The 18,958-nt window shown below is 44.3% G+C and overlaps 1 protein-coding gene across 4 annotated transcripts in view; it reads right to left on the reverse strand.

Annotated features, from left to right (window-relative positions):
* The window catches only part of LOC311231987 (interleukin-15-like), an 87,078-nt gene that overhangs the window by 7,031 nt on the left and 61,089 nt on the right, over positions 1–18,958 (reverse strand). For 2 of the 4 annotated variants that reach the window (XR_014619898.1, XM_084318636.1), the window contains 2 exons: positions 12,228–12,309; positions 11,948–11,992 (listed from right to left, as the gene is read on the reverse strand). Coding sequence is in view for 2 of the 4 variants with exons in the window: in XM_084318636.1 (XP_084174762.1) it covers positions 11,948–11,992; positions 12,228–12,309 (127 nt within the window). In the remaining 2 variants the exon portion in view is untranslated. Of the gene's footprint in view, positions 1–3,840; positions 3,985–11,947; positions 11,993–12,227; positions 12,310–18,958 lie in introns of all 4 variants that reach the window. The other 2 variants (XM_084318635.1, XR_014619897.1) reach the window with 2 other exon arrangements.

An 18,958-nucleotide genomic window follows, 5' to 3' on the forward strand; every position in this document is an offset into this window, starting at 1 on the left:
GGTCCTATAATAAAATGTGAAATCCTGCTTATTTGTCTGAAAAATCAAATATAATGTCCCTGTTTTCGCCATGGGCGCGGCCATTTTGTTGCTGACGTCATGGGGCTGGTTTAGTGTATACACTGCTGGTTAGCTGCCTATAGTGAATGGGTCAGTCAGTAAATAAAATGTTGCATACAAAACAACGGGACCGCGGTGGTTCTGTTTGTATTGCTCCTGGCTGTTCAAACTAATTTTACCGTGTGAAAGAGAGGAAAGTTGGTTAATTTCCACAAACTACCAGTGAAAAAAACAGTGTTGTTGGCACGTTGGCTCAGGCTGGCTGCACTCAGGCGGCGCGACCAGCCTGTTGGACAGGGAAGGAGGATCTGCAGCGAACACTTCATTGCCTGGGATTATGTTGTTGGGGTGGGATGTTTGTCCAGAAGACCACTAATCAGCTGAAGCCGGACGCGGTTCCCTCAGTCTTCGACAGACAGACCGGCCCAGGCAGTTCAGCGTCGCGGAGCATTCAGCTTGCTGGCTACCTAGATCCACTTCAACCAGCGTCGCGGAGCATTCAGCCTGCTGGCTACCTAGCTCCACTTCAACCAGCCGAGCGCCGGGAGCTCCAGCAGCTTGTCGATGTGCTAATAGCCTGGAGCCAGCTACCGTTAGCTTGCCGAGGCTCCAGCACACGACAAGCTGCTGGAGCCGGCAGCTACCGTTAGCTTGCCGAGGCTATTAGCACACCGACAAGCTGCTGGAGCTAGCTACCGTTAGCTTGCCGAGGCTATTAGCACACGACAAGCTGTGTAGCCAGCTACCGTTAGCTTGCCGAGGCTATTAGCACACCGACAAGCTGTGTAGCCAGCTACCGTTAGCTTGCCGAGGCTATTAGCACACCGACAAGCTGTGTAGCCAGCTACCGTTAGCTTGCCGAGGCTATTAGCACACCGACAAGCTGTGTAGCCAGCTACCGTTAGCTTGCCGAGGCTATTAGCACACCGACAAGCTGTGTAGCCAGCAGGCTGAATGCTCCGCGACGCTGGTTGAACTGGAGCTAGGTAGCCAGCAGGCTGAATGCTCTGCGACGCTGGTTGAAGTGGATCTAGGTAGCCAGCAGGCTGAATGCTCCGCGACGCTGGTTGAAGTGGATCTAGGTAGCCAGCAGGCTGAATGCTCCGCGACGCTGAACTGCCTGGGCCGGTCTGTCTGTCGAAGACCGAGGGAACCGCGTCCGGCTTCAGCTGATTAGTGGTCTTCTGGACAAACATCCCACCCCCAACAACATAATCTGAGGCAATGAAGTGTTCGCTGCAGATCCTCCTTCCCTGTCCAACAGGCTGGTCGCGCCGCCTGAGTGCAGCCAGCCTGAGCCAACGTGCCAACAACACTGTTTTTTTCACTGGTAGTTTGTGGAAATTAACCAACTTTCCTCTCTTTCACACTGTAAAATTAGTTTGAACAGCCAGGAGCAATACAAACAGAACCACCGCGGTCCCATTGTTTTGTAGGCAGCATTTTATTTACTGACTGACCCATTCACTATAGGCAGCTAACCAGCAGTGTATACACCAAACCAGCCCCATGACGTCAGCAACAAAATGGCCGCGCCCATAATGATAAATGCTTCAAAAATGCACATAACAAATAGTTTTTTCTTAGAAACTGCTTATTTTTATAACGTGATTTTTTCTGTGGCTTATCTAAATACTAATGTGATGCTATGAATATGTATTTATCGCTATGCTTCATCTCCACTTTAAATCACACATCAACAAGGTGACAAAAACATGATTTTTCCACCTTAGAAACATAGCTAAGGTACGGCCGTTTATAAATCAAAAAGACGCTGAAAAACTGATCCATGCCTTTATCTCAAGCCAACTTGACTACTGTAATGCACTCCTCACTGGCCTCCCAAAAAAAACAGAACGACTCCAACTCATTCAAAACTCGGCAGCTAGGCTAATTGGAACCGAGAGGAGAGACCACATCAGTCCAGTATTAGCTAACCTACACTGGCTTCCGGTAACATTTGATTTCAATGTCCTCCTCCTTATATACAAAGCACTAAATGGAACAGGACCAAGCTATATTGCAAATTCTCTAGTCAACTATGTGCCTCCTAGAACATTGCGATCATCTACTACTGGTCTATTGAAGGTTCCAAGTCACAGTCTAAGGAAAATCGGGGATGCAGCCTTTGCAAACTATGCACCAAAGTTATGGAACACACTACCTATGGACATTAGGGAAGCTAGATCTCTTAATATTTTCAAAAATAAGCTAAAAACGTACCTCTTCACCATAGCCTTTTAATACACTCCACTTACAATATGCTGTTGATTGCACTATATTAATTTACTCTGTCTATAACTTTTTTTTACAGGTTCAAAACGGCCAGGTATTAAACTGTGGGGGTATCAAACAAGAGACTGTCAGGCTTTAAAACTGTAAGACCCAGGCCTAGATCTGCACCCTGAGAGAGGGAACTGCGCCCTGGGAGGGAGGTTTGCCCTGAGTGGGAGGTTCAAAGGGTCAAAGTGGATATAAAACAGGAGGGAAGACTGTCAAGTTTTAAACTGTGGATACCAAACAGAGAAGGTAAAGACGACTGTAAAAAAAGAAAAAATAATTGTATCTATTCTATTCTACTATTTTATTGCACTATTTTACTCTGTCTATTTTATCTTACTATTTTTATTATTGTCTATTTAAAACTGAATCAAACCATAAACAAGGTGGCCTGTCTGCACTTTATGTGGAATTTTTTCTGTTGTGAAGCACTTTGAGCTGCAGTTTCTGTATGAAAGGTGGTATACAAATAAAGTTTATTATTATTATTATAACTCTCCAGTGTGGTGTTTTAGAATGTTTTATATAAAACTATAATATCCCTGATGCATACTGTACTGTACTGTATAGTAATAGTGTGAAGTTGTTCTTTTTTTTATATAGATGGGGATAAACCCCATACAAAATCTACAGTGGCATATTGTGTAGTAGGGATGGAGGGGGTGATGTGTGTACAGGTGCAGCTCAATACATTTGAATATTGTGGAAAAGTTTATTTCAGTAATTAAATTCAAAAAGCGAAACTCTCATAGATTATACATTCAATCATTACACACAAAGTGAAATATTTCAAGCCTTTATTTGTTTTAATTTAGATGATTATGGCTTACAGCTCATGAAAACCCCAAATTCAGTATCTCAGAAATGTCTTATATTACATGGAACCAATCAAATAATATATATTTTTAATATAGAAATGTCAGCCTGTTCACTCAGTACTTAGTTGGGGCTTTAGTTGGGGCCTTTTGCACAAATTACTGCATCAATGCAGCGAAATAAATGGACTTTTCCACGATATTCTAATTTATTGAGCTGCACCTGTATGTGCCACGCCTGTTCACCTGCATGTGCATCTCATGTGCATGGGTGGTATAATATGTACTAATATAAAGTATGCTGGGGAAATGGTAAATGGTCTGCATTTATTTAGCGCTTTTATCGAAAGCACTTCACATTCACCCATCCACTCACACATTCACACACCGACAACCATGCAAGGTGCCAACCTGCTCATCTGGAGCAGTTAGGGTTTAAGTGCCTTGCTCAAGGACTCTTCGACACGCTGCCGGGAGGAGCGGGAATCGAACCGGGAACCTTCCGATTACCAGACGACCGCTCTACCTCCTGATCCACTGTCGCTCCCTCAGAACAGCTTTATTTTGCATGTGTATTGCAGTGTTGTACATCAGTTGTGCGGATCCAGCCCTACAAAGACGCATATTTGTTCAAATACCCACTAACATTGGAACATAAACAGAGCAAAATGTAGACAGTACTTACAGAGCTGGCTTGAGAGAGCAGTATTTCGTTGAAATGCAAGATGCATGCAGCTTCATTAGGCTTTCTTCGCAATATGTCTTCTTCAAACATGATCACTTTCAACTCCTTGATATAACATTTCAAGGACTTAATTTTACAATTTGCCTAAGAGAAAAAGAAATATAGACTGAAAACTAAAGTTAGAAACCACTATAAAACATAATTCAAATTATATAATTCAATCTAGGGTTTAACAATAATTTAATTCATATTGATTTGGCAATATGAAAGAATGCAACATTAGACTAACATTAGACTAATGAAGATTATAATGTTAAAGGACCATACCAGTCTAATGTTGACTTCTCGCCATTACCAGAGATTGTCATTGTCTTTAACCCATTCAGTGCAAACCACGAGATTAGTCGGGTTAACTCGCCATGCGTTGAGTGCCAAGACCCGAGAAAACTCTGGTTTTAATTGTTATTTCTTTTATTAGCAATATCCATACATTTTTCATCCATCCAGCCTGACGTTATCATTGGGAATGGGTCTGAGCTCGAAAAGGGCCTATCGTCTCCCGGATGGTATTGCACATCATTGGATTGGATTGGATGGGACTGTGAATCAGAGAAAAACTCTGGTTCTCCCATCTCGGGCAAGTAGTATCTGTTACCACATTCACTTGGGAGGCTCGGAGCAGCTTTCGATTATGTGTTTTGGTGCTATAACATTCTATCAATAAACGCGATCAATATTTGGAATGGCGATCAGGAATTGGATTAATCTTTTTGCAGAACATCTGATCTGAGGTAAGGACTCTATGTCACCAGTTTTGGGTTAATCAGATGTTTTTTGCTCCGCCATCGCAGCGTGTGTGTGTGTGCGTAACGTTAGCCGTATCCACGGCATGGATCATCGATTTTTCAGCCCGCTTCTCTAGCGTGCATAAGTACACATATACTATCAATAATTCATAAATCAGCCGAAAAATTACAACATGTTTTGTGTATTCCAGTAAAGGGCTATTATCGCGGATTTCTCTGGAATTCTCCAAAATCTCCAAAACTATACTCGTATTCAAAACGGTATAAAACGGAAATGTACCAATAAAAAAACAATCCGTTTCATACATGTTGACTGCAAGCAAGTCATTGATAAGCGAGGGGTGTTTTAGACCCCTAGCCATAATTTAAGATATAGTTTAGGCGTTCGCAAATTTCCCCAACCTCCCATTGACTTCCTTACTGGCACGCTAGCCCTAATATGGTCAAAGGGGCGTGGCTCTGAATGAGTTAATACAAGTTGTGTGCATAGGTGTAAAAAGTGTATATTTTGGTAGATCTTAGCCTACCCACTGTCATTTAGGGCTGCCCCCTGAAAATCAATGATTCAAATATCAGTTGGATACCTCTCAGTTGACTGAGATTCTCGACCCTTTGTTTATATAATATGAAAAGTATATATATGAATCCATTTAGTTAATTTTCGCATATTTGCTCATTTGTCAAATATATTATCAATACTTAGACAACATTATAAACTTGTGTCCGCTGACTTCGCAGTACAGAGCAGCTTATGTTTCACTTTCATTTCTTTTAGTATAGTAGATTTAACTTCACTTGAAGGAGAAAAGCAGCGGGAGGAAGAGGACGCAGTGGGAAAGAACAACCTGAAGGACCTATACCTAACTACCAAAAAGCTCACAGGCAAATTCAGACACACACAGGCACACATCAAAAACCCACAGGGCGTACTCCTCACAACCAAGGAAGAACAGTTGAACAGATGGACTGAACACTTCAGAGATCTGGTCAACAGGCAGCCTCCTTAACTGGAAGCAGATATCCCACCAGCCCCAAATCTGGCTTTAAGAGGAGGAAAAGCAGAGGGACCAGACGGGATCCCAGCAGCTCTTAAGGCTGACATTGAAACCTCCACCAACATGCTCCACCACCGCATGCAAACCACCTCGGAGAAAGAAAATGTCCCATCTGACTGGAAAGATGGCCACATCGTGAAAATCCCCAAGAAAGGAGACCTCAGAGAATGTAAAAATTACAGAGGAATAATGCTCCTTTCAACACCGGGGAAGGTGCTCAACCACATCCTGCTAGAAAGGCTCCAGGTGTGGTTAGATGAGAAACTGAGGGAAAACCAGGCTGGCTTCAGGAACAACCGATCCTGTGGAGACCAAATCGCCACCCTTAGGATTATCATCAGTCCATTAAATGGAACTCTTCTGTCTATGTGAATTTCATAGATTTTGAGAAAGCCTTTGACAGCGTGGATAGGGAAATGCTGTGGAAACTGATGGCCCACTATGGGATCCCAGCAAAGATCATCAACATCATAAGGAACACCTACCAAGGGATGAGATGTCAAGTCCTCCATGAAGGATGTACTGTATATCAGAAGCTTTCGAGGTCCTGACTGGTGTGCAGCAGGGGTGCCTGCTCTCACCCTTTCTTTTCCTCCTCTGCATAGACTGGGTGATGAAAGAAACAACCAGCAACAGAAAAACCGGCATACAATGGAGCTTGACAGAGCAGCTGGAAGATCTGGATTTCGCTGATGACCTGGCACTACTGGCTCACACACATCAACAGATGCAGGAAAAATCAGGAAAACTGGAAGAAACTGCTGCTCTGCTCGGGCTCAAAATAAACTCATCCAAAACCAAAATAACGCGTATCAACAGCAAGAACAACACACCCATAACCAAAACCCATTAGAGGAGGTAAACAGCTTCACTTACCTTGGAAGCATCATTTCTGTGGAAGGGGGTACGGAAGACGATGTCCAAGCCAGGATTGGAAAGGCAAGGACAACATTCAACATGCTAAACATTGGAAGTCAAGACCAAGCTACAAATCTTCATCTCAAACGTAAAGACCACTCTACTATATGGCTCAGAATCCTGGAAAACCACCACCACTATACTCAATAAGCTACAGACCTTCACCAACCGGTGCCTCAGATGCCTCCAGGGAATATACTGGCCCAACACCATCTCTAACGCCAACCTGTGGGAACTCACCAAACAGGACACAATAGAAATTCAAATCCGGAGGAGGAAGTGGAAGTGGATAGGTCACACACTCAGAAGAAGGAAATCAATCACAAAGCAGGCACTGACATGGAACCCACAGGGCACCCACAAACCCACAAAAACCACCTGGAGAAGAACCACAGAACAGGAGATGAAGAAAGAAGGGCTGTCCTGGCAAGATCTGGAGCGGAGGGCACAAGACCGGAGAGGATGGAGGAGCTTCGTCGACAGCCTATGTTCCTTTGGGAATTTAAAGGCCTAATGTCAATGTCGAAGGAGAAAAAGAAGGGTCTAGACTCTAGAGACTCTAGAGGCAACACAAGGATTTGGCAATCCTTTGGATTTAAACCCTGCAGCAACGAAAGCTTTACTGGAGCTCGACTGGAGAGGAGCTCAGAGGATCAATCCAGACCAGCAAAAGTATGTTTGAGTGATGATTTTTTTGTCCGAAAATTTACAGAAGGTATTACTGTTCGTTGGTTTCTTTTTTAATTAGAACCTAACATCAACTCCATCTGTCCAACAAACGGATACTAGTCATTGAAAATTAATTAAAAACAGACTAGACACAGCATCATTATGTAAAATGTCCAGTGTCAACGGTAATACATGGGGGAGTCATGGGGAATTTCACATCACCGCGGCAACCCTAGTACTGTCTCATTATTCTGGCAAATCCACACGCAGGCTGAATGCATTGATGGCATTTTTTTTTTTATATATATATATATATATATATATATTTTCTTTCTCAAATCGGATTTGGCAGGTTAATATAACGATTCAATGATATGATATATATATATATATATATATATATATTTATAAAACAAATCATTGAATCGTTATATTAACCTGCCAAATCCGATTTGAGAAAGAAAATTCGGAGTCGGGTAGAGCCCTACTGCCATTGATCTTGAAAATGGGTGGAAATACTCCATGAAACTTCCAAGTCACTAGGCAGTAATTATGAAAACCACTATGCCTTCACTTTCACAAATGTTACTGTATTACTCTACTACAAGCCACACAAATATCAACTGGGAGCACCCAGGAATTAATAACAAGCAGTGTTTCCTCTACTATTGCCTTGGCGGGCTAACGGGACCCCCTGAAAGAATTGTAATAAAAAAATTTTTTATAAAAAAATATATATAGGCCTATATATTTGTTTTTCTTCATACATTTTTTTTATTATTAAAGTTTGCTTTAATCACAGTAACGTTGGTGAGCTAGCTAAATTATACATAAATCGGTTTTCATATAAATCAATCTTCACTAAGACTTTAAAACGGTGGTGCGGCACGATCTACAGAGACGCAGAAAAAACTAACCAAATCCATTCCGAGACTGAGACTGACTAGCATCGCGCGTAACAAGTCTCAGTCTCTCTCTCAGTTTTTTTCTTGATTTCTTTTAAACTAATTATTATTTTGTATTATTTAACTATTTACTTATTATTTTGTTATTGCACTGCACTGGTAGTTGAACTGCACTGAACAACTTAATTGAAAAAAAGAAACCTCATAACCTAACTGGCACTGAACATTGAACTACACTGGCACTGTTTGCAGATGTGCTATTATTAAAGTTAGTTAAAAATATTTCTTGGTTAAATCCAAAGGAAAAAAAATATTAAATCAGAGAAATCCGAAAACGGGAAAATTAAAAACCGAGAAATCCGAAAACAGGAAAATTCATATCCGAAAACTGGAAAAGATAAAAACGGATTTAAATTCACTCTGAAAATCTGCTCCGCTCTGATAAACGGACTCTTTGGTCAGAGCGTCCAGTGTGCACTCAGAATTTCCTAACAACTTGAGTGCGCTCGCTCTGACACTGTAAATAGTTATGAGTGTTGTATGTGCCTCCCTCAGTGTTTCCCATTAATTACCTAGACTGATACATTGCCAATAGGGATGTATCAGTAGTATTGGCAGTGGTAGTAGTCGTAATAGTAATCCAGTATATTTTTATATTTTCTAAAAAATAAACCAGTTCAACACAGGTAACCACTTTTGCTTCATTTCTTTGATGGCTCAAATGTATGCTCTAGTCCAGTACTGTGGTTCTCAAACCTCTCCTCGAGGCACCCCAGCTGTTCCATGTATTTGTTAAATTCCACCACCAGCACACCTGATTCAACTAATAAAGGGCTTGTTAAGTTGAATCAGGTGTGCTGGTGGTGGAATTTAACAAATACATGGAACGGCTAGGGTGCTCCGAGGAGAGGATTGGGAGTCGATTTTGTCTTTTGAGCCAAAGTTCATCATAGATCTGGCCTCTTTATTTTGCTCTCAAAGTGCACTAGATTGATGCATTTAACTTTAAAATATACAACAACAAAAAGATTAGTAAAATTGTAAATAAGTTCATTTATGTGTTGTAATATTTATTTACCTAATTTATGTGCAATTGTTTCATTTCAGCTCAGTGTAGAGAAATGCACCGATACTATCACTGACGACACTGTTGACACCACATATCCGTGACACGCGTGCCCCGCGGCAACACTAGTAGTTTTGGGGGGCCTACCACCCCCCTGAAATAAATCCTAGGGGAAACACTGACAAGCACACCCAACTGAAAGTTCAACATGCAGAGCTTGTATAGATGGTTAGTGCAAGTAAAACAGTGCCATGATATTCACAAGCAACTTTCCAGCAACTTTTAAGTCTCATGGAGTATTTTCAACATCAATGAATGAATGCCATTTAGTAAGGTAAGCGGATGTCAGCTAAAAGTAAAATACACATTGTAAACATACAAAACACAAAATTAGTTAAAGATGGCAATGGCGAGAAGTCAAAATTAGACTGGTAATGATATGATATTGCAACAATATTGTATATTGCTATATCATATTACTGCATATCATGGTATTTCCATAGTTTTACCACTATGCGAGTGCCTGTTGCCAGCTGCTGGTCGGCTTGTTTCCAGTCTGTGTAGCTGTAATGACAGCTCTCAGCAGCGTAGCTTCATAAACAACACTCACCAATGGAGGCTATTCTGGCTACCGGGTGCTCCTATAAAGTTATTCTATCTCGTGAAGAACTTCAGCTATGTAGCTAGTGTTAGCTTCCTTGTCTCTCCGTGGACTTGGCGAGGGTGTTGAAGCAAAATGCTTGCGCCCCAGAGTAAAATGAACACGCTGTTTGTTTGCCAAAGGTTTCAACATAGTGGTGCTGTATCTAAGAACTTTAAATATACGTTTTTTTTTCTTCTTTTTTTTTATCGTGCACGGTTGTTGGGAGCCTTTTCACTAAGCTGCCCTCTTGGTTTCGTCACCAATGATCGCCACAAGAGGAGGTCTTTGGCCTATACAAAGTTGTTTTGGGTGCAATTGGGTTTGTCAACCAGCTTTCTGTTTGCTTGTAAGGGTCAGAGTCAGGGTCTACTACACCTGTCTAATTTTGTTTAAACGTATGCAGATCTAAATGGCAGCTTTGGCAGAAAGGAATTGAGGTATCCTAAGCTAGATCTGATAATCAAATGTGTCAAACACTATATTTGAATTCTTTTAATTTTAAGTATTTTTGGGAGAGGAATATGTGAGCCCTGTCTGGCTGTGTGAGCTCTGCTTATAAACATGCTGCATACTGTAGTCTTCTTGCCGTAATGCCCTAAGCTGGAGCTAAGCTATTGAGAGGGTCTCCATATTTTGACATGCTTTTATGCCTTGTAAACCGTCATTTCAGTTGCTGTGTGCTCCGTGTGCGCCTCTGCCTCCCCATGTTTGTTGTCATTCTGCATTGTTTTTTTTGTAATTGATCACTCCGTGCTCTTAAATTATGCTCAGCTGATTTAGAAATCAACAAAACTAAAGATAATACAGCACATACAGGTATTAGGAGGAGCTAGCCAAGATGAGGAATACATTCAGCCTAGGGATGGGCATGAGTAATGTTGTCCCAGATCAAGTACTTGCATGAATTGTTTAGGGGAATCTATTTTTAGAACGCCTCATAAAGAGCATGGCAGCAGCAATAACAAGATATTGCACGGAGTCACACACAGTACACGCTACTGATTTTATTATGTCTCACTCCACAGACATAACAATGCACAGCAATATACTCAATGCTTATTGTCAGTCACCATTTGTAATAATTACATTACCTCCACTCTGTCTACAGCAGGTCTCTCCGTTCATGGAACGGCATGTCCATATCAATGGTCTATGAACGTTATGTTAAGTGGACGACAAGTTTTTTTGCACAATTTGGAAATGCACAAACATGAACCACTGTTTTGTCTTTTAGATCACGCTAAGCTAGCTGTTCCAACGCAACAACTTCACTACACAGCTTCCAGTGTTGTCTTCCTACAACAACACATGCCTTGCAGGATTTCAGAGCGATATTTCTGTTTCAGTGGCAAAAATAATCACAGATTTGATGGACGTATTTGTAGGGCTGAGCTCAAACGATCCTGTAACACAGACCTTTAGCTTGCTAACGTTAAGATAGCAGGAGCCGTCGGCCAACAAAGATGTTGTTTCAACAAAAGTATTCACAAAATGGTTTATCATCCAAACGTTATTGAAGCCTCCCGTGACCAGTACGTAGTCAGTACTCTTAATAATCGCAGCAATGTGCGCATATTCGTTTCGTTATATGCGGAAATGTGTGCTAAGACTCGACAGTACTGAACCAGAAAAAGTATTTAGGAGCAATTTTTTTGCATGATTAAAAACGATGGTACAAACGTCCATTCGAAAAACCCTGGCAAATGTTCGAATCCCAAAAACAGGCTTGGGGACAGCTCTACGTATTTGGTGGTAACCAAATAAAAAAATTTAAAGAAAGTTGAGCATCCTCAAAAGCCAACCGTGGACATGGACTTGTCAATAGTTGTAGAACTAAGTATATATGTGGAAACATCTGTTTTTATAGCCTAATATGTGTATTCCTTGCATCAGAGTATGGAGTGTGTTTCATATCCTATGTATCCCTTAAATCAGAATATGGAGTGTGTTTTATACAGCCTAATACATGTATTCCTTGTACCAGAGCTTGGAGTGTGTGGCTCCCCTCCTTATTTCATGTGAGCAAACCTTCTACTTTAACTTACCTCAATGTCGTCCATTGAAGGAGCGTACAACAAAGCATCAGATTGCTGAAACAATGGAAAGGCAAGATATAAGGATTAGACATGTGTTTTTTCCGATCAGGTTCCTACTCAGAAATAAAACATCTCTCCCTTTCATCAGTTAGAATGGGAAGCAGTAGTGGGGGAAAACTCTCATATAAAATATTTTAAAAGACAATAGTAATTGGATAAACAGATTTTGCATTAGTGTTCAGTGATGAGCATAACTAAGGACATGGCTATATTTCATACTCAGTCTCACCTCAATAGTATCTTTAATTTTCGTCAAGCATTGTTGTACTTCTGAAGTAGCACTTCCAGCACATGTAGATGTCCCCAGGAAGCTTTAAAAGAAGGATGAACAGTATAATCCATGTCAGTGAGCGTCAGAAGTAATTGAACAGCATCCCTGTTTTATGCTGTGTTATGAGGGGCGGATTAGGCCAATACTATTGAGACGCTCTCAGACTCACTACTGAAATGCTCTCACATATACTACTGAAACGCTCTTACATTCACTATTGAAACACTCTCGCTCTCACGTATACTACTGAAACGCTCTTACATTCACTACTGAAACGCTCTTACATTCACTATTGAAACACTCACACTCACCACTGAAATGCTTTCACGTATACTACTGAAACGCTCTTACATTCACTATTGAAAGGTTTCAAATGTGTATGTGTCACGGGTGGGGGTATGTGTGTGTCTGTATGGGGCTGTGGATGTACCTGCGGGATCCCAAGAGGAGGACATGCCCCGGGATGGTCTAGAGGAGGACCTAAATGCTTACCTGGCTGGTGTAACAGGCAAGTGTATATCTACCTATGATGTGTATTCGAATCGGCGTCACTGTACTGCACCATGCTGTCCCTTCTTTCTTGTCTAGACGGAGTCCAAGAAGTCCCGGTGGGAGAGTGGGGAGCCGTCCTAGGAGGATGGTGCTTTTGTGCAGAGGACAGCGACAGCAGGCGAGTGCAGGACCACCAGGGGGGGGTAGCCTAATTACCGTCATGCAGTCTACACATGTGTTCCCTCTTTCTTACGCAGCTGGGGGTATCGTTGGAGGGAGCAAGAGGTGGATTGACTGGCTGACGTGGAGGGGCGGTGCCCGGAAGTGCGGGCGCTGTTGAAAGGTGGATCAATGGTGGACAGTAGTGGAACGGGAGTCGAGAGGACGACACCAGAGGACGCGGAGCTGCCGGAGTACAGGGACACGCAACTCTTTGCCTTGTGCTCTTCTCCAGTGGAACATTTTCTTGTTGCAGACGACGGCGTTCACCCTGCTGGGGAACGGGTGGAGCCTCAGACAGGAGAGACATTGTCGCAACACTGCACGCCGTGAGTACATGGATACAAGATATCAGAATACGCGCATGACAAGCGAACTGTTTCTCGAGCGGTCAGTGGAGGAATAGAAGAACAATGACTGCATTGGAATTGTGAATGATGTTAACGGTGTGGAGCTATGGATTATCAGAACGGCATGCAGTAAGCCAGTAAACTGTAGAAGATTGGAGCACAGTATTTTGGACGCTCCACCCTCTGTGAACCGCCTCTCTTTTTTATCGTGTGGAGAATATATATAATTGTGCATTGTGACTAACCCGCGAACGGGGGACTTTGCTGTTACTGACTTTGTTCTCCATTTCAGGCGGGAGGACATTATTATATGCCCTCGCTTGGGGTACACTAAACACCCCATTACGGACAAAACGGTTTTAGCCCGAAGGCGTGAGGGGCTGCTGGAGCGGAAGGGGGAGGCGTCCTTCCGGCCCTCACCTTTGGGCCCCGGTCATCTTTAACCTTTTTGTATTGTTTGTAACTCAGCGCTTCCACTGCCCCAAACCTAGGTTAGGATATGAGAGGAGTATTCTAGGCCTGGTCACAACCCCTAGCGGTGAGCAGCACCCACTATCCTATCCCAGCCCCCTTAATTTACCGTGTGACACTCAGTGTGTATTGACATAACATGTGTTCTCTATAATCATTTGCCGTGACTCCCCGAGAGATGGTGTGATATATCTATTTTATGCTATTTGCAGTGAACTGTGTTTTAAGGTGTAGTGTGATTCTAGACTAGTTGGGTGATAGTCATCGACCCGTGTGCAGTGTGAGCACTCTTATCCACGTGTGTAGTGCCTTAGGGGCGGGGATAGGTAGCGTGGGTAGGAGTAACAGCCTGGGGTGGGCCGTCAGGGCATTGAGTGCTTCCTCCTTTTTAACTACCCTAGGCCTAGGAGGCGTGGGTCTTTTAGCAACATGTTAGCTAGTAATTATTTATGTAAAGTATAAACCTTATGTGTTAGATATCTATTTCTCCTATAATAAAATCTTTTCTATTGGTTTCTCAAAGCATTCTCCCGTGTCTGTTTGTGGTCTTGGGGAAATTCGTTGTGGTAGGTCGGCTGAGCCCTTTGGGAAGTGTATCCGTGCACTTGCACACTTTAACCTTAGACCTGGATACTTCCCGTGGGGGTCTGGTGACATATGTATGTAATGAGTGTTTCAGTAGTATACGTGAGAGCATTTCAGTAGAGTGTGAGAGCGTTTCAATAGTTACCCCGTTACAGAAGTTACCGCTCAACGTCACCAGTTAGACAGGAAGGCGGAAGTCTGTGCGTTTATTTTTTTGGTGGGCTCCCATGGGCACGCACATATCGGCGCGAAAATATTCATGGGGTAGATCTCGTCGGTTCTACAACTTCCCAATGCCCTTCCATCAGCGAAAATTTCTGAAAAAAAGTTTTGCGCGACATGGAAAGAGGGGGGGGGGGGGGTGTTACATTGCTTTCTGGGTAAAGTAGTCATTAAGGAATGGCTGAGAAATTGCTTTGGTATTTTGGAAACCCTGTTGCTCAGGAATGAGTAGTGTGGTATCAGTATGATTCATAAGACATAGATTGAAAAGTATCCACCCAATTTGTACAAGTGATGGCTTATTTTGAAGGTAAGAATGTAGGGCTGGGCGATATCACGATAATTATCACGATATATTTTAATAATTGATATTAAAAAAAAATTAAAAAAAAAAATATTTTTTTTGTGTGACCTGCAAGAGGGCAGTTTTAAAACCAGAGACAGTGGACAGACTTGTCTTTCTTGCCTGCAACTTAAAGTAATGGCTTTGCTTGTCCAAATGACAATACTGACCAAATTGAGATTTATTTTTCTCTTGTCCATTTATTTTGTTTGCTTTCTAATTTAAAATACAGTTTGAAACCGTCTCCAGTCTCCAGTCACGAGTCACGGTGCACATGTGCGGTGGTTTGTCCACCAAAAAAGCGCCAAAAGATAGAAAAGAAGCTAGCAGAGCCAGAACGTTAGGTTATGACAATAACCAAGTTCTGTTAGTATAGCGACGCTCGGCATCGCTCTCTGCACTATCTCGCATATGTGCATGCGCACTGAATAAAGACCACAAATGTACCTTTAATCCCAATATTCGTCTGACCACACCCCTATCAGCTTACCCATATAAGCAGGGGTGGGGCCACCCACTCCCCTCCTTCCCAAGCTTTCGCCACAAGGCGAGGTCAAAGGCTGCAGCGGCGTCGGATGCCGAGCGTCGCTATACTAACAGAACTTGGTTATAGTCATAACCTAACGTTCTGTTTCGTATTCGCTCTCGCTCGGCATCGCTCTCTGCACAAGGGAGGCCGAGCGAGAGCCAACGGCCGACAAATACACCCCGCTGACAGCCCCCACAACCATCAGAACAGGGAGGGCCGAGCCCCCCCGACCCACCCTAATGGAGGGCACCCCCCCTATTAGGGGCTTCACGGGAGGGCGACGGACCCGGCCGTGCGAAGAGGCACTCAAGCAACTCAACGCACAGGGTGAGCAGACCGTGGCTTGACCCCACGACTACACACACGCACAACCCGCATGCCACCCGGGAACGAACGGAGGAACAACCTCGTTACTGCCCCCAGAATCACGGGGTCAAGGGCAAACCCAACCCCGTGGCAAGGCCGTAGCAGCGGAGCGCGAAGGAAGACCCAGACCCACCAAAAGGACTGGACTCCCTGGAATGGGGGCCCGGAGAAGTCCATGATGCCAGCATCAAGACCCCACCAGGTGGGCACGTAGTGCCCCGCCCCCCACATCGCCAGCGTATTCGGACAAAGGCCCCTCAGCCGAGCGGGCCCCGTCCCCCCAATAGTACACCTCCTGGCACACTGACCCTGCAACAGGCAGTCAGCATGGCCGTAAGCACACAAAAAAAAAGGTTAACCAACGGAAGCAGGCAGCGCACCGGGGAAAAATCAGGCAACAGGCTATTAACCCTAGCCTGGAGACTGCGGACGAGACAGGCGCCAGAGGGGACAGCTGAACACAGCCGCCCCGGCGGAAGGAGCGTAAGCTGGCGGTGTTGCATGACCAAGCCTCCATTTAAAAACCCCCACCCAGAGGGGTCGAGGCAGAGAAGGCTGACACGATTGGCAGACGTCATGAACGTGCAGGGGCACCCTCAACGGTGAACCCGGGAGTTGACACTGCTCCAACACACCAGGGAATCAACCACCTTGGTGTTACCCAATGCGGTGGTTGTTCCTATAACCCCTCAAGAAAAAACTCCAAAACACACCTGCGGGTATACACCGGCTATACCGCAGTACAAGTGTTTCAGTTTCCAAAAAAGGGTTAACCCAGGCCTACAGGTCGACGAAACATTACTTCTGACCGGGCCTGGCGGTACGGGAAGCACAGGGTCACCAGAGGAGGTCAAAAACCACCCCCACAGGCCCCTCTTCGCCATGCGTGAGAGAGGAGCGAAAAAGAATGGAGAACCAGCCCCTAAGCACACCGTACTTGGTATTCCCAGGCGGTCTCCCAACCAAGTACTAACCAGGACCAACCTGTGTAGCGGCCGAGATCCGACGAGATCGAGCGTGTACAGAATGGCATGGCCGTAAGCCATTACGACAGTGCTGAGTAAAAACGTACCCAACCAGGGTCTCCATAGCGCTTAACCCTGTGACACCCGGACCGACCTGGCATTTTTCCCCCTGAAAAAAGCCCAAGTCCCTCAGGGTACCAGAACAGCAGATCTGCATCCCCGGCGGACAACGGGTTCAACTGATCCGGACCAGCGTGACCAGAACTAGTCCCGTGCTCTAACCACGCCGACATGCCTACTCCAGGAGAAAGGGCAGATATGCGTGTCGATCTTAACATGAAAAGAAGGCGCCACCCAGACGTTCGGGCGAACCGCGCCTGGTGGCCCACCCCAAGGGCGTGAGACCCCTCTACATATGTTCAGATCCATTCCGTCATCATCTCCCAGACATGAACGAGAATCCGTCGAAAACCAACCCAGGTCGTGGGATTTGGTCGTCGGAAGAGGAAAAACCCCCATCTCAGTTGCTTTATAAAAAGCCGTTTTAACCACAAGCAACCAAGGCGTGCCAGTCAGTCGCCTGTTTACAGCGAGCTAGCACTATACGTGCATCGGGACACACCCCCATCAATGAACAGGCTATTTAGACCTGTCATTGAATCCCCAAGGCGCCCAGGGGAACGACAAGAGGGGTGTGACACTTCCTAACTCCAACACTTTTTGAATAGAAAAGAAGGAAGCATCAACAGTATGTATCCCAGTCTACACAGCCGGGGGTAAAAAATTTTCACATTTTCACATCCCACCACCCTCCCATAGGAAGGAGACGGGGATCCCCAGAGAGACTTCCCACGCGAGCTGTACAGATTGAAAAGAATATATTGCACCTTGAGCCATGTAAAAAAATGGTTTTAGGGCTCTCCGGGGAAGAGGCACTGAACCCATACACACTCAATAACGAATTGAATCGAATACATATACAATAGAATAGGACACCTTCTAGAGGGTCCACTCACTTTGACAATCTGAGGAGGAAGGCTCTGTACTCTGATGGAGGCTCCCTCACATGGAAGAAGGAGTCCGAACTCACAGAAGGCCCGAATAGGCGCTTGGTGAGGAGGAGCCCTGACCACCCCCCTGAAACAGATCCATCACATGGACCTGAACAGCACACGGAAGTCCTACCAACAGAGACGCGCACAGTGACGTACTCTTTGGCGGGGGAATTCCTGCGGTGCACACGCCCAATATACCAGGCCGTGGGACCAGGAAACTCCCTCCCCCCCCCCCCCGTAACGTGCCGAACCGCCACGTGACGGGAACCTTGAAGGACAGGGGGTGTACCCCTGACCGACAGAAACAAGGAGGAGAGGAAAGGTTACCAGTTCACCCCTTTACGACCCCACACCCATGATACGATGTAATGACAAAAAGAGAATATGACACAGTTATAGTCAGCTCTATGAAGCGTTTGACAGCTCCACACAGCGCATGAGCTAACCTGCTATCTGATTTTTACTAAGGAAAAAAACACAGAATAGAGAGGGCTCTAAGAGCCCCGGTCCAACATACACATGTGCTTCTGTGGCCAGTCCAACCCAGTTGTAGGTCACATGACACACACAACCCATCATCACCTACAAAAAATGGCAAAAACACTCTACAGAGGAACGCCGTTTTTCATAATGAGAGAATACATAATTCTCGATTAGTATCGGCCACAGGCCTTGCTAAGCACACACGACAGCGACCAAACAATCTTTTCTTTTTAGGAAAATAAAGTTTCTCCAGCAGTTTTAGCACAACCTCAGCAATCAAGCTAAGGGTTACATCGCATCCCTACCACACAAAAGACACAATGTAGTGCAACATGTCTGATAGGAGGATGAAAAAGTCCCCAGGGAACCGGGGGGAAACACAATCCTCTTATTTTACCCTTAATACGGCCAGTTAAAACAGGAAAACCTGTTAATATGTGAACACTGTTCATTGTCATCACAGGCTGAGAAAAGAACATTCTTTTACTCACTTGTCACTAAGCATAGCTTCATAGGTTAGTTACCTTAGTTGTGAGTACACGGTACATATAAACACACATGATGTTTCTCACACAACAACCAGATCATTTTCTGTAACAACCCGATTTG

The sequence above is a fragment of the Notolepis coatsorum genome, assembly GCF_963971535.1.
Source record: "Notolepis coatsorum genome assembly, chromosome: 7".
Classification (NCBI taxonomy): domain Eukaryota; kingdom Metazoa; phylum Chordata; class Actinopteri; order Aulopiformes; family Paralepididae; genus Notolepis; species Notolepis coatsorum.